The 16,561-nt window shown below is 35.5% G+C and overlaps 1 protein-coding gene across 1 annotated transcript in view; it reads left to right on the top strand.

Annotated features, from left to right (window-relative positions):
• The window catches only part of tpo (thyroid peroxidase), a 48,244-nt gene that overhangs the window by 4,745 nt on the left and 26,938 nt on the right, over window positions 1-16,561 (top strand). Inside the window, exons 4-7 of the mRNA XM_056240562.1 lie at window positions 218-341; window positions 1,876-2,005; window positions 4,435-4,641; window positions 7,964-8,437. Coding sequence (XP_056096537.1) covers window positions 218-341; window positions 1,876-2,005; window positions 4,435-4,641; window positions 7,964-8,437 — 935 coding nt within the window. The remainder of the gene's footprint in view (window positions 1-217; window positions 342-1,875; window positions 2,006-4,434; window positions 4,642-7,963; window positions 8,438-16,561) is intronic.

Raw genomic sequence — 16,561 nt, 5'->3', positions numbered from 1 at the left:
TTTTGGGGGCGCTGCGGTGTATTGGCGTGTTATTATGTATGGGAGATGCTGTCCAGCTCTATAACTGTGGAATAATGCATCTCCGAAGCGCTTTAAATGTCAGATTTAATCTATGCACAAGAGTTGATGAGAGCTGCGCATCTACGCTAGACCTCGGCACACTGTTTACTCTTCAATGTTTGAGTTGTGCTCGTAAACACATTAACTCCTTTTCAAGAACTCCTTTCGGTGAAGGCAGTGGAGTGGATAGCGAACCTGTCTGGATGCCCTCAGCGTTTTCAGCCCAGCACCTGCGCCACACGGGGAAAATACCGCAGCATCTCTGGAGTCTGCAATAACAGGTATCTCATTCTCATCTTAATCATTTATCCATAATGCAGCAGGAGGCAGTTTGAAAGCACAGGAATCCGACTCTCGGTTAACTTCTCCGTGGCCTTTGTGAAGAGAATCAGGCCGATATGATAAGATGACCCGAGTCCAGACGGGTCAGAGCTTTAACCAGACGAACGGCTGCTGAGAATATCACTAAACAATATAAGAATAATGTCTAGACCTTAAATATTCATACCCGCCCACCCGGGTCATGGAAGACGCTTTCTTTTATCTACCAGTTCAACTGCAACTGCAATGAAGGACGTGCTTCTATTGAGCTGGTGCATGTGTGCAATCATATAAACATATTTTAATCAGAATAAACTCAACATTTGCATTATGATGCCTATGATTGGTTTAGGTTCATGGAAATCATTTTTGGCTCTCTGCACTGGCTCGGCTTGCAAGATTTATAGCATTAATTTTACATTTGCGAGAGGAAATGTACCATGTCTGTCCAGATGCATCAAATTATATATTTGTAATGCAAAAACATATTTAGTTCTGATTAAATGTATCTGAATGAGTGGTTGAACGTGGTGTGCTTCATTTAAAACTATTTTAAACATTTCTCCAAATCTTGTATAATTATTACTGGAGCTTGACCAACTATATAAAATCTGTCAATCCAAAATCTAGAGACTAGAATATCACACAGACTGGATGAAAAGTGGACTCTTTTACACTTGAGACCATGCGAAAACACCCAGAATATCCTAGCAACACCCTAGCAACGCCCTGACAACAACTTCAACAACATAGACACTGTTATTAAGCTGAATAATGACACTATTGTCTTCATTAATCATTGGCTTTGTTATCTTCCTGTTTATTACAGTTAAGCTGCTTTAAAAGAGTCTGAATAAAAGTGCAATACAGTAATACAGTGCTATATAAATAAACATCCTTGACTGTGCACGGGCAAACTTCACTCACATCTTCTTCAGGAAGTGTATTTATAGTGTTTTTATAGTGACCAAAAATGTAATATTTGTACTACGTTTGTGACTAAATAAGAGAAATGCATACAAATCTGATGATTAAAAAGGAAGAAAAGCATGTGTGACGGTTTTGTAAGTAATGTAGAAAGTGCAATAAGTTGAGTATATGAAAGTGCCTGTTATGTTATTTCAAAACCACAATGCATTGCCAACTAAAAAAGAACATTCAATGAGAAAAGAATTAATTCCAATATTTGTTTATATTCAGTGAGAGAATTTATGCATTGCATTGAGCCAGTACATGAAATGTATGCAAAGCCATTATTAGTCACGTCCTGTAATCTTTGAGATCATGCAATGCAGTGTTACAGCCCTTATCCAATGCAAGGAAGGACAAATAATGTGAGAATGTTGCATTGACAAAATAATGCATTGCCTGTGAGCTCTCTGTAATCAACAGTACAGTAGATAAACATGTTTGTTTTGCTGTTTCCTTGGATTCTTCAAAACTGTGATGCCATGAGACCTTTTAGATCCCATCCATTCATACTGTGTTGTTTAGGAAGAACCCGCTTTGGGGATCAGCCAACACCGGCTTGTCCAGATGGATCCCTGCAGAGTACGAGGACGGAGAAAACCAACCCAAAGGCTGGAACGCTGGACGCCAATACAGTGGCTTCCCACTTCCTCTGGTGAGCGGCACAACAATATACAGAATACATGGAAGAAACGACTAGGAATAAGGTGCAAAATAAAACGATTCACTGGGGGATTTGTTTATTTATTTATTTACATTAAAAAAGGGACAGTGTACATTAATTAACATTCATGAATGTAAATTTCAATTTGGTTCAATTTGGCCATTTCTAATTATTGGGTCGCCCTCAATATCTATGATAGTTATGGCAAGAACTTTTTTTTTTAAATTATGTTTTATTATTGTATTTTATTTGAAAACTTATTTAGTTTAGTTTAGTCTTTTTTCAGTACAAGTATCTAAACCTTCTTACATTCTAAACAAAATTATAATTACTCAAGACGTGAAGTCTGTTTACTGAACAAAATATTTAAAATGAAGTGAGTTTTGCTGAAAACCAGAACAAATATCTGTCAGTGAGGCCAGAAAAATAAACTTGGTTTTCTTTTGTATTATGTTTTAATTTTCTTACCCCATTGGCAGACAATTTTTTTAATGTAATTTTTTTTAAGCATAAACTCACTTAATGTTGATACATTTTTCCAAAAACAAGACTTAAGTCATTTTGCTTCTCAAGTAAATGCAAAAGAAGACTAAATGAACAACAAAGAAATGTTTTTTGCAGTGCAGTAATGAATGAGTGCAGATTATGGTGGTCATAATCATGATGATTTTTGAACGAGCTGTTTTTGTCGTTTATTTTCAGGAAATGGTGTGAATGAACTGATAAGAGAGTTTGAGAGAGCATGTTGACATCGTACTTCAAATCATAGCATACTTGTTTGCTTTGCATACATATAAGCAGATTTATAATAAAAACTCTGTGAACGTCTGCCAAATAAGCTTGAGAAACCGTTCCATATTAAACAGCCTGATCTCACATCTACCTGGGTGACACATTGGCCTTTCCCTGCTCCATTATCGCATTAAAAATGCAAAGCTATGCGCGCTGTTTTAAATATGCACAACCTCTACTTTCCAGATTCAAAGAAAAACGAGCATCTCTGCCATCGTGTCTCACTGAAACTGTTTTTTTTAATGAGGCGAAGGCAGCAGCACTTCAGTGCAAGAAGTTTCATGACAAATGTTCATATTGTCACATCTCACATAGTGCAGAGAGAGCTCGCAAAAACACTTCCGTCTAATTTAGCCATACCTGTTTAATTGCTAGTGGTTTTAATGACGTTTTAACAGGTAAACAAACTCTGGCAGAGGGGTATAATGAGATTTCCCTGACTGCTCACACACACACACACACACACATCAACACATCAGGGGTCGTTTTCTTTTCATGCATTTATTTCATTTACCAGAGCAAATCCCAATGTTTTATATGCTTAAGCACGACTGCATCGAATTAAGGTATGGTGTTGAGAATACCGGTAGTTTAAGTGCGAAGGGTTTTTTGTTTTGTTTAGTTTACTGTAGTAAGGGTTATGAAAGGGTATTTTTTAACCCTATAAAGCCTACTCCTGTATCATATTTCATACACAAATTTCTGTGGCCTCTAAATGATCAACATGATCAACTTTCTGCCTTCTCGTATGATTGATTTGACACTTTTTAGCAAGCAAAAGGCCTTGATTGAACAAATGTCTACTTTCAGCTCATGGTTCATGACTTTTTGCTGTGATTTCACAGATTTTTATAAAGTAAACATAAGAATAACTTTGATATTGTTAGTAATATTTCAAGAACAAGATCAAACAACTTAGGTTAACATGATCATCAGGCTTTCGAGGAAGGTTTATTTATTCATCTCTCATTCATCATTGCATTGCATTATATGTTTTAAAACTACAGAGTTTTGATCATATTTTTGGCAGAAATAGTCACGACTGATATTTGTCAGAATTTCATTGCATAATTTGTCCACATAAATATCAGAATCTGCACAAAATTGCATGTTTTTGCTCAGTTTGAGTCTCTGAATAAAACTGAGCTGTTTTCCACTCCATATTCTCACTATATCATACTATATGAGCCATAAAAACCTATGATACTCAGCATTTTTGTCTAAAGTCTTTGTCTTCCTTCAGCTCATGGTTCATGACTTTTTGCTGTGAAATCTTCACAGATTTGTATAAAGTGAACATAAGAATAACTTTGATATTGTTAGTAATATTTCAAGAACAAGATCAAGCAACTTAGGTTAACATGATCCATACATCATTTTTTTAGAACAATAATGTGCAGCATGATCATCAGGCTTTCGGTTTATCTGTTCATCTCTCACTCATCATTGTATTGCATTACATTATATGTCAGAATTTGTCACAAACTTATGAAATATGAAATGAAAATATAAAATCAGATTATTTCTATATATTTATGTGTTTGAGTGTTAAAATGATGATCATAATGAGGGCAGTGCATGGGAGAATATGTAACTGGTCTCTTTTGATTTGATTTGTGTATTTGAAGGTTCGAGAAGTCAGTAATAAAATCATGCGTGGCTCCAGCGTGCTCGTCCTGGAGGATAAGGTTTATTCCCAGATGCTGGTGGACTGGGGCCAATACATCGACCATGATATCTCCTTCACACCTCAGAGCTCCAGCCAAACAGCGTTCTCTGAGGGACTGGACTGTCTGAACACCTGCACCAATGCCAACCCCTGCTTCCCCATACAGGTACACCTCAAGATCTGCTCAGCAATCAGTGCTTTCAGTCACTTACAGTCGTGCAAGTCAGTGTTGAGGAAGACACTCTGAAGCTGTAGCTTCCCAAGATACAAGATACTAATCATTTCAGCTACAGCCAAGCTACTGACATTTGACTGATGATTCATATTTGTTGTTTCAACTTCTTTGTGCGGCATTACAATTTTAAGTTTAGTCGACTTGAAATGTGACTTTGTACTAAGTGACAACTTGGATATTTGAGTTGACTAAACTTACAATTTTAAGGCAGCACAAGCACTTACTTTAAGTAGAAACACTTTTAATAGTGTTTTATTATTTAATTACTATTATAGTATTTATTAATATTTTGAAAAAGCTTTTATGTTTATATTTTCAGTTTTCATTTTAGTATTTTTAGTAATCTTATGTGCTTTTGTCATATAAAAATATATCTAATTAATTTTTTTTTTTTTTTTTTTAACAACACTGGTTGGTAAAGCTAATGTGTTCTAGAACAAAAAAAACAGTCTGCGCTATATATATTTATATATATATATATATATATATATATTAGGGCTGTCAAATGATTAATCACGATTAATCACATCCAAAATAAAAGTTTTTTTTACATAATATATGTGGGTGCACTGTGTATAATTATTTTGTATATATATAAATACACACACATGCATATATTTAAGAAAAAAATATTATTTATATATAAAATATTTATATTTATAATATAAATTATATATAAATCTATATACAGTATATACATGAAAATATTTCTTAAATATATACAAGCATGTGTGTGTATTTATATATGTAAAATAATTATACACAGTGCACCCACATATATTATGTAAAAAAAACCTTTATTTTGGATGTGATTAATCACGATTAATCATTTGACAGCCCTAATATATATATATATATATAAAAAATACTGTAATATGTAATATTTGGGAACCACAAAAGGGTTCTTTATAGGCTAAAATGTTAGTACATAAATATTTAAATATTTTGGGCTGATATTTAAATGTATTGATGTTAAGTGTTTATTTCATAAATGTTGAAAGTGATGTTTTGTAATTAAAACAAAACTTCAATCCATCCCATTTAGGTTCTATACAGATCATAGAACCCTATAAAAAGTTTTAATTGGAAAATGTCTATTCAAAAGAAAAAAAATTGTGTATGCCTTTGACAAAACAAAAGCGATCGTCTCTTTAAATTAAAGGGCGGGGCTTTCACTCTTCGGTACATGGAGCGTCGCGATGGCTCTCATTGGTTATTCTAGAGTCTCCTGCTCATACTGTCTCTGGTGTTGTGTATTATTAATCATGAGCAACATCTTTTTTCATATGAGAGTCACCGGCAGCTAGTTTTCTGCTATTGACTGGATAAGACATTCCCCCAGACATTTCATTAGAATTATCTCTTTTGCGTTGACATCCCGTGTCAAAGAGCAGGTTACTGTTCTCATTTTTAGAATTCATTGACAGAAGTTCATTTCGTTTAAACAGATAAAATGCCATGCGTTTCCTCGGGGGGGACGTCTTTGTCTAGCGCTCGCTTTGTCTGATGAGTCAGAGGTGGGAATATATTTGACTCCGAGGACAGTTCAGGACTGTTGGTTCGGAACAGCGGAGATGAATCCGGGAATGTGGCTGAGCACTATAATTAAAAAGAAAATATATCTCATTGATTACTTCTTTATCTCAGGCGAACCTCAAACGCCATTGAAAATGGGGGTCACGGCAGCACCTTTTTGTTGGCCGGTCTGGATCCTCTGGGGCTCCAAATGCTCATAAAAATGTTGGGAGTTTGTGCCGGTTTGTAACTAATCTCACTGTCCCCAGCCAGAGGCAAGGAGGACACTTCCATAGATATACAAAATAGCTTTTTATTCATGCCCACCCTGAGCCATATACTGCATACTGCATACTAATACTCATCATAGACCGGCCGCTCTCGGCATACGATCATAAATGACAGACAGAAAATAAACAAAAAGATTTGTGATCAATTTTGCAAGTGAGTCCACCCCTGAGGAGTGTGTTTTTGCTCTTCCAAAGCTCAGGAGATTCAGAGCGTAATTGTTTATTCAACATGAAATGACATTGCATTTTGCTTCCATAATATGAAAATTCCATAATGTGAAATGAGAAAAACGCAAAGCGAAACTGGATTATAAACATTGGGATTTCGCAAGTGGGACGTTTAACTGTCAACTTCATTATTACGATGCATCACGACGCAGAATGGATGTTGTGTGCATGTGTACTTTGTGAACAAATTAGCAACACATCCGAGACACAAGGCAGTGAGGCAATAAAACATGGAAATGCAAATGAAATTATATAAAGTCATGTGCAAATATGCTTTTTAGTTTCAGCTCAATATTGATCTTTATGCATATTCAGAAGCATAGCCTACTACATCGATTCAGCTCTGATTGATAATTTGCACATGAATAGATTCATATGAGGAATATAGTTCAGCCAGTAATTAATATTCTGTCATTTGTGCAGCCTCATGCCATTTACAACCTGTATGATTTTTTTTTTCTTCTTCCAAGCAACAATTAAGTGGGAAAACATAGAAAAACGGCAGAAAATCAAAGCACCATGATTATAGGGCTGGGTATTTTAATCAAAGGAAAGTCATTTCAACATTAGTATCAGAAGCATCTCTGGATAAATCAGACTAGAAAGCACATTATTCAAAGCATGCAATATTCATAATGTTGCTTAGTTTTATATCACCAACATTAATATTCAAAATATCCCCCAGCCATAAAAGTCCATTTGACTTGTGCACTATTATTTGATATCAATGAGGGTGAACTATTGCTATAATTGGCTATTTTCATCACTTGATTTTGCTGATATTGTTAGGCCTTCTCACTTTCATATCATGAATATATAATAAATCGGTCCACTTTACTATAAGGTTCATTAGTTAATGTATTAACTAACATGAACTGACCATGAGCAATACATTTGTTACTGTATCTGTTAATCTTTGTTAAAGTTAGTTAATAAAAATAGTATACAGCTGTTCATGTTAGTTCACAGTGCATTCACTAATGTTAACAAATACAACCTTTGTTTTTTTTATAATGTATTAGTAAACGTTGCAATTAACAAAAATTAACAAATGCTGTATATTCATTATTAGTTCATGTTAACTCATGTAGTTAACTATCGAACCTTATAGTAAAGTGTTACCAATAAATCTTCTAGCTCCAACAGAATTTGAGTAGAAACACTTCTACATACAGTAATCTCTCTCTCTCTCTTTCTCTCTCTCTCTCTCACACACACAGATTCCCAAGGATGATAAACTGTCCAGGAATAAAAGCTGTCTCCCGTTCTTCCGCTCTTCACCGGCCTGTCTGACCAGCGTCCAGAGCCAGCGAGAGCAGATGAACTCAGTCTCGTCCTTCATCGACGCTTCAACCGTGTACGGGCATTCAGCAGAGCTGGAGAAAACGCTCCGAAACCTCTCCGGCTCCGAGGGCCTGCTGGCTGTCAATGTTAAACACACGGACGAGGGCCGGTCGTTCCTGCCCTTCGTCTCTGAGCGGTCCGCGTGCCTCCAGGGTCCCGGGTCGGAGCGGGTCGAGTGTTTCGCGGCGGGTGACAGCAGGGTGAACGAGATCCTGCCCCTGTCTGTCCTGCACACGCTCTGGGTGAGAGAACACAACCGGCTGGCCCGACACCTGACACGACTCAACCCTCACTGGGGGTCAGAGGTCATCTACCAGGAGACACGCAGGATCATTGGGGCGCTGCATCAGGTAACAGACGCCGCGAAACTCTGAAAAACTGTAATGACCAGATGAAGACAGGGTTCTCAAGTTTTATCAAAAGCTTAGAGTGAGATCACATGCGGTTAGGGGAGGAGCCCCAGCGGAGCCCCGCCCACCCCCGCCCCCCAATTTTACCCATTGTTCATAATTAACCAGCACAAATTAAAATTATAACAATTGGTAAATCTGATAAATGACAGAGCAATTCATCACATCAAATATACTCTTTAATGTTATATTTAAAAATTACTAAAATATAACAAATTGCTCCAAACAGTTTGGAAAAACAAATCTTTTTGCATTTTTCCCTGACATCTTTGAAAAATACAAATGCAATGGCAATGATTAATGTATGTTTTGACAGGATATAAAATATTACCCAGAGCACTCTGCCTTAATACATGTAGCCTTAATGTAACTAGAAAGACTATTAATACAGTATAATATATAATTTAAAATAAAATTCAATTCTTCAATAAACTTCATTCCTTCCCACTAACATTTCCCTTAGCAAAAGCTTCTGGCTTGGTTGCAAAGTAGTTGTAGAGTTTTTGACTGCACAAATAATAATGTATAGCCTACGATTGGCTAAATATTAAATGTTCTAGCCTAAAAATGTTAGACGAGCTTTCTTCCAACTTACCTTCTCCATCACGACCTATGATCACGACGTGTGTTCGCGCGATATTGTTAACGAACGTACGGTGGCCGAGAATGTGTGTGCGTACGTTCGCACCATAGACATCTCTATATGATATCTATGGTTCGCACCATCTATGCGTTCGCGCGATGGCCGAGAATGTTCCGTCAACTTCCGTGAGTTCGCGCATCTATGTTGCCTAGTAACGACCGCAATCTGGCCGAGATACGGACGCGCTGGCGGCAGGAAACTTCACTTTGTGTGCCTGCACCTCGTATACGACGTTATATAAAGCTTGCAGGACAACTTGGTTGGCATTGCCTTTTCATCGTGAGAAATACACGGTGTGGCGTGTGAGCGTGTGAACTGGTTGAATTGTGTGTGTCTCACGGCCAATGCGTGAGACTTGAGAACCCTGTTAGTATTAGTGTACTACACTGTAAAAAGTGATAAATGTTACACTGCATATAATCATATTCTCATTATATTATCAGTCCCTCCAGAAAAACGCCATTATGCGATCGCATGATTTAGTGCATAATCAGCCAAAGTCCGCATATTTATGCGGGGGCCGCATTTTTTCAAATACGCCGCATAAATTGCCGATTTCCGTGCAAAATATGCTGGGCTTGCATGATTTCATAATCCTCGCATTTTCGTTGCAAAAAAGTCACATATATCTTAGCAGAAAGTTGGAAAATGTTGCGTTTGCTTCACTCGAGAGCAGCCGTTTCCCCCTGTTGCCATGGGAACGTTATGAAGCGACGTAATTACGCGACGTGAACGTCATCGAAAAGCTGTAAAACAGGAGCACACTTTATTTTTAAATATTTAATTTATTCATTTTTACAGAAGTCGTAGCATATTCCTTTAGTAAAGCTACTGAACTTGTTTGACTCATCAATGTTTTGTAAGTTTGAGGTGTTTATTAAGGTCTTGTAACGCGTTGTGTAGGGAAGAAAAATAGGGATAGCTCACAGCTGAAGTTATGGCAGAGGCCAGACAGACTCACGGAGACAACTCGCACTTTATTCCCAAATCGAACTCGTATAACTGTCTGTCACACGTTCTACCGTCCACATCGTTACTTAATAAACATAATAAGATAAAAGAAGTAGCATTAAACAGAAATATAGATATAAAGATGTGAGATATAAAGTCGCAATTCTGAGAAATATAGTCGCAATTGCGAGAAAAAAAGACAGAATTGCGACTTTTTATCTCACAGTTCTGACTTTATAACAGATAATTGCGTGTTTATATCTCGAAATTCTGACATCTTTTCTCAGAATTGGCCTGATAACTCACAATTGCGAGTTTATATCTCACAATTCTGACTTTATAACACGCAATTATGACTTTATAACACTCAATTGCGACTTTATATCAATCAATTCTGACTTTATATCACGCAATTCTGACTTTATAACACGCAATTCTGACTTTACAACACGCAATTCCGACTTTATATCACGCAATTCTGACTTTATAACTCACAATTCTGACTTTACAACACGCAATTTCGACTTTATATCACGCAATTCTGACTTTATAACTCACAATTCTGACTTTACAACACGCAATTTCGACTTTATATCACGCAATTCTGACTTTATAACTCACAATTCTGACTTTACAACACGCAATTTCGACTTTATATCACGCAATTCTGACTTTATATCACGCAATTCTGACTTTATAACACGCAATTCTGACTTTACAACACGCAATTTCGACTTTATATCACGCAATTCTGACTTTATAACTCACAATTCTGACTTTACAACACGCAATTTCGACTTTATATCACGCAATTCTGACTTTATAACACAATTCTGACTTTATATCTCACAATTCTGACTTTACAACACGCAATTTCAACTTTATATCACGCAATTCTGACTTTATATCTCACAATTCTGACTTTACAACACGCAATTTCGACTTTATATCTCACAATTCTGACTTTACAACACGCAATTTCAACTTTATATCACGCAATTCTGACTTTATATCTCACAATTCTGACTTTACAACACGCAATTTCGACTTTATATCACGCAATTCTGACTTTACAACACGCAATTTCGACTTTATATCACGCAATTCTGACTTTATATCTCACAATTCTGACTTTACAACACGCAATTTCGACTTTATATCACGCAATTCTGACTTTATATCTCACAATTCTGACTTTACAACACGCAATTCTGACTTTATAACTCACAAATGCGACTTTATATCTCACAATTCTGACTTTATAACACGCAATTCTGACTTTATAACACTCAATTGCGACTTTATATCTCACAATTCTGACTTTACAACACGCAATTTCGACTTTATATCACGCAATTCTGACTTTATATCACGCAATTCTGACTTTATATCACGCAATTCTGACTTTATAACACGCAATTCTGACTTTACAACACGCAATTCTGACTTTACAACACGCAATTTCGACTTTATATCACACAATTCTGACTTTATAACTCACAATTCTGACTTTACAACACGCAATTTCGACTTTATATCACGCAATTCTGACTTTATAACTCACAATTCTGACTTTATATCTCACAATTCTGACTTTACAACACGCAATTTCGACTTTATATCACGCAATTCTGACTTTACAACTCGCAATTTCGACTTTATATCACGCAATTCTGACTTTACAACACGCAATTTCGACTTTATATCACGCAATTCTGACTTTATATCTCACAATTCTGACTTTACAACACGCAATTTCGACTTTATATCACGCAATTCTGACTTTATATCTCACAATTCTGACTTTACAACACGCAATTTCGACTTTATATCACGCAATTCTGACTTTATATCTCACAATTCTGACTTTACAACACGCAATTCTGACTTTATAACTCACAATTGCGACTTTATATCTCACAATTCTGACTTTATAACACGCAATTCTGACTTTATAACACTAAATTGCGACTTTATATCAATCAATTCTGACTTTATAACACGCAATTCTGACTTTATAACACTCAATTGCGACTTTATATCAATCAATTCTGACTTTATATCACGCAATTCTGACTTTATAACTCACAATTCTGACTTTACAACACGCAATTTCGACTTTATATCACTTAATTCTGACTTTATAACTCACAATTCTGACTTTATATCACGCAATTTCGACTTTATATCAATCAATTCTGACTTTATATCACGCAATTCTGACTTTATAACACGCAATTCTGACTTTACAACACGCAATTTCGACTTTATATCACGCAATTCTGACTTTATAACTCACAATTCTGACTTTACAACACGCAATTTCGACTTTATATCACGCAATTCTGACTTTATATCACGCAATTCTGACTTTATAACACGCAATTCTGACTTTACAACACGCAATTTCGACTTTATATCACGCAATTCTGACTTTATAACTCACAATTCTGACTTTACAACACGCAATTTCGACTTTATATCACGCAATTCTGACTTTATATCTCACAATTCTGACTTTACAACACGCAATTTCGACTTTATATCACGCAATTCTGACTTTACAACACGCAATTTCGACTTTATATCACGCAATTCTGACTTTATATCTCACAATTCTGACTTTACAACACGCAATTTCGACTTTATATCACGCAATTCTGACTTTATATCTCCCAATTCTGACTTTACAACACGCAATTTCGACTTTATATCACGCAATTCTGACTTTATATCTCACAATTCTGACTTTACAACACACAATTTCGACTTTATATCACGCAATTCTGACTTTATATCTCCCAATTCTGACTTTACAACACGCAATTCTGACTTTATAACTCACAATTCTGACTTTACAACGCGAAATTGCGACTTTATATCAATCAATTCTGACTTTATATCTCACAATTCTGACTTTACAACACGCAATTTCGACTTTATATCACGCAATTCTGACTTTATATCTCACAATTCTGACTTTACAACACGCAATTTCGACTTTATATCACGCAATTTCGACTTTATATCACGCAATTCTGACTTTATATCACGCAATTCTGACTTTATAACTCACAATTCTGACTTTACAACACGCAATTTCGACTTTATATCACGCAATTCTGACTTTATATCTCACAATTCTGACTTTACAACACGCAATTTCGACTTTATATCTCACAATTCTGACTTTACAACACGCAATTTCGACTTTATATCACGCAATTCTGACTTTATATCAATTAATTTCGACTTTATATCACGCAATTCTGACTTTATAACTCACAATTCTGACTTTACAACACGCAATTTCGACTTTCTATCACGCAATTCTGACTTTACAACACGCAATTTCGACTTTATATCACGCAATTCGGACTTTATGTCACGCAATTCTGACTTTATATCAATCAATTTCGACTTTATATCACGCAATTCTGACTTTACAACACGCAATTTCGACTTTATATCACGCAATTCTGACTTTATATCTCACAATTCTGACTTTACAACACGCAATTTCGACTTTATATCACGCAATTCTGACTTTATATCTCACAATTCTGACTTTACAACACGCAATTTCGATTTTATATCACGCAATTCTGACTTTACAACACGCAATTTCGACTTTATATCACGCAATTCTGACTTTATAACTCACAATTCTGACTTTACAACACGCAATTTCGACTTTATATCACGCAATTCTGACTTTATAACTCACAATTCTGACTTTACAACACGCAATTTCGACTTTATATCACGCAATTCTGACTTTATATCACGCAATTCTGACTTTATAACACGCAATTCTGACTTTACAACACGCAATTTCGACTTTATATCACGCAATTCTGACTTTATAACTCACAATTCTGACTTTACAACACGCAATTTCGACTTTATATCACGCAATTCTGACTTTATAACTCACAATTCTGACTTTACAACACGCAATTTCGACTTTATATCACGCAATTCTGACTTTATAACTCACAATTCTGACTTTATATCTCACAATTCTGACTTTACAACACGCAATTTCGACTTTATATCACGCAATTCTGACTTTATATCTCACAATTCTGACTTTACAACACGCAATTTCGACTTTATATCACGCAATTCTGACTTTACAACACGCAATTTCGACTTTATATCACGCAATTCTGACTTTATATCTCACAATTCTGACTTTACAACACGCAATTTCGACTTTATATCACGCAATTCTGACTTTATATCTCACAATTCTGACTTTACAACACGCAATTTCGACTTTATATCACGCAATTCTGACTTTATATCTCACAATTCTGACTTTACAACACGCAATTTCGACTTTATATCACGCAATTTCGACTTTATAACACGCAATTGCGACTTTATATCAATCAATTCTGACTTTATATCTCACAATTCTGACTTTACAACACGCAATTTCGACTTTATATCTCACAATTCTGACTTTACAACACGCAATTTCGACTTTATATCACGCAATTCTGACTTTATAACACGCAATTTCGACTTATATCACGCAATTCTGACTTTATAACACTTAATTGCGACTTTATATCAATCAATTCTGACTTTATATCTCACAATTCTGACTTTACAACACGCAATTTCGACTTTATATCACGCAATTTCGACTTTATATCAATCAATTTCGACTTTATATCACGCAATTCTGACTTTATAACTCACAATTTTGACTTTACAACACGCAATTTCGACTTTCTAACACGGAATTGCAATTCTGACTTTACAACACGCAATTTCGACTTTATATCACGCAATTCTGACTTTACAACACGCAATTTCGACTTTATATCACGCAATTCTGACTTTATAACTCACAATTCTGATTTTACAACACGCAATTTCGACTTTCTATCACGCAATTCTGACTTTATAACTCACAATTCTGACTTTACAACACGCAATTTCGACTTTATATCACGCAATTCTGACTTTATAACTCACAATTCTGACTTTATATCACGCAATTCTGACTTTATAACTCACAATTCTGACTTTACAACACGCAATTTCGACTTTATATCACGCAATTCTGACTTTATAACTCACCATTCTGACTTTACAACACGCAATTTCGACTTTATATCACGCAATTCTGACTATAACTCACAATTCTGACTTTATAACACGCAATTGCGACTTTATATCACGCAATTCTGACTTTATATCTCACAATTCTGACTTTACAACACGCATTTTCGACTTTATATCTCACAATTCTGACTTTACAACACGCAATTTCGACTTTATATCACGCAATTCTGACTTTACAACACGCAATTTCGACTTTATATCACGCAATTCTGACTTTATAACTCACAATTCTGACTTTATATCACGCAATTCTGACTTTATAACTCACAATTCTGACTTTACAACACGCAATTTCGACTTTATATCACGCAATTCTGACTTTACAACTCACCATTCTGACTTTACAACACGCAATTTCGACTTTATATCACGCAATTCTGACTTTATAACTCACAATTCTGACTTTATAACACGCAATTGCGACTTTATATCACGCAATTCTGACTTTATATCTCACAATTCTGACTTTACAACACGCAATTTCGACTTTATATCTCACAATTCTGACTTTACAACACGCAATTTCGACTTTATATCACGCAATTCTGACTTTATATCAATCAATTTCGACTTTATATCACGCAATTCTGACTTTATAACTCACAATTCTGACTTTACAACACGCAATTTCGACTTTCTATCACGCAATTCTGACTTTACAACACGCAATTTCGACTTTATATCACGCAATTCTGACTTTACAACACGCAATTTCGACTTTCTATCACGCAATTCTGACTTTATAACTCACAATTCTGACTTTACAACACGCAATTTCGACTTTCTATCACGCAATTCTGACTTTATAACTCACAATTCTGACTTTATATCTCACAATTCTGACTTTACAACACGCAATTTCGACTTTATATCACGCAATTCTGACTTTATATCTCACAATTCTGACTTTACAACACGCAATTTCGACTTTATATCACGCAATTCTGACTTTACAACACGCAATTTCGACTTTATATCACGCAATTCTGACTTTATATCTCACAATTCTGACTTTACAACACGCAATTCTAACTTTACAACACGGAATTGCGACTTTATATCAATCAATTCTGACTTTATATCTCACAATTCTGACTTCATAACACTCAATTGCGACTTTATATCACGCAATTCTGACTTTATATCTCACAATTCTGACTTTACAACACGCAATTCTGACTTTACAACACGGAATTGCGACTTTATATCAATCAATTCTGACTTTATATCTCACAATTCTGACTTTATAACACTCAATTGCGACTTTATATCACGCAATTCTGACTTTATATCTCACAATTCTGACTTTACAACACGCAATTTCGACT

Source organism: Rhinichthys klamathensis, unplaced genomic scaffold (genome assembly GCF_029890125.1).
Source record: "Rhinichthys klamathensis goyatoka isolate OS25496 unplaced genomic scaffold, OSU_Roscu_1.1 h1tg000603l_1, whole genome shotgun sequence".
NCBI lineage: Eukaryota > Metazoa > Chordata > Actinopteri > Cypriniformes > Leuciscidae > Rhinichthys > Rhinichthys klamathensis.
Note: the sequence above shows the minus strand (reverse complement) of the source record. Positions and strands in the feature narration are given on the sequence as shown.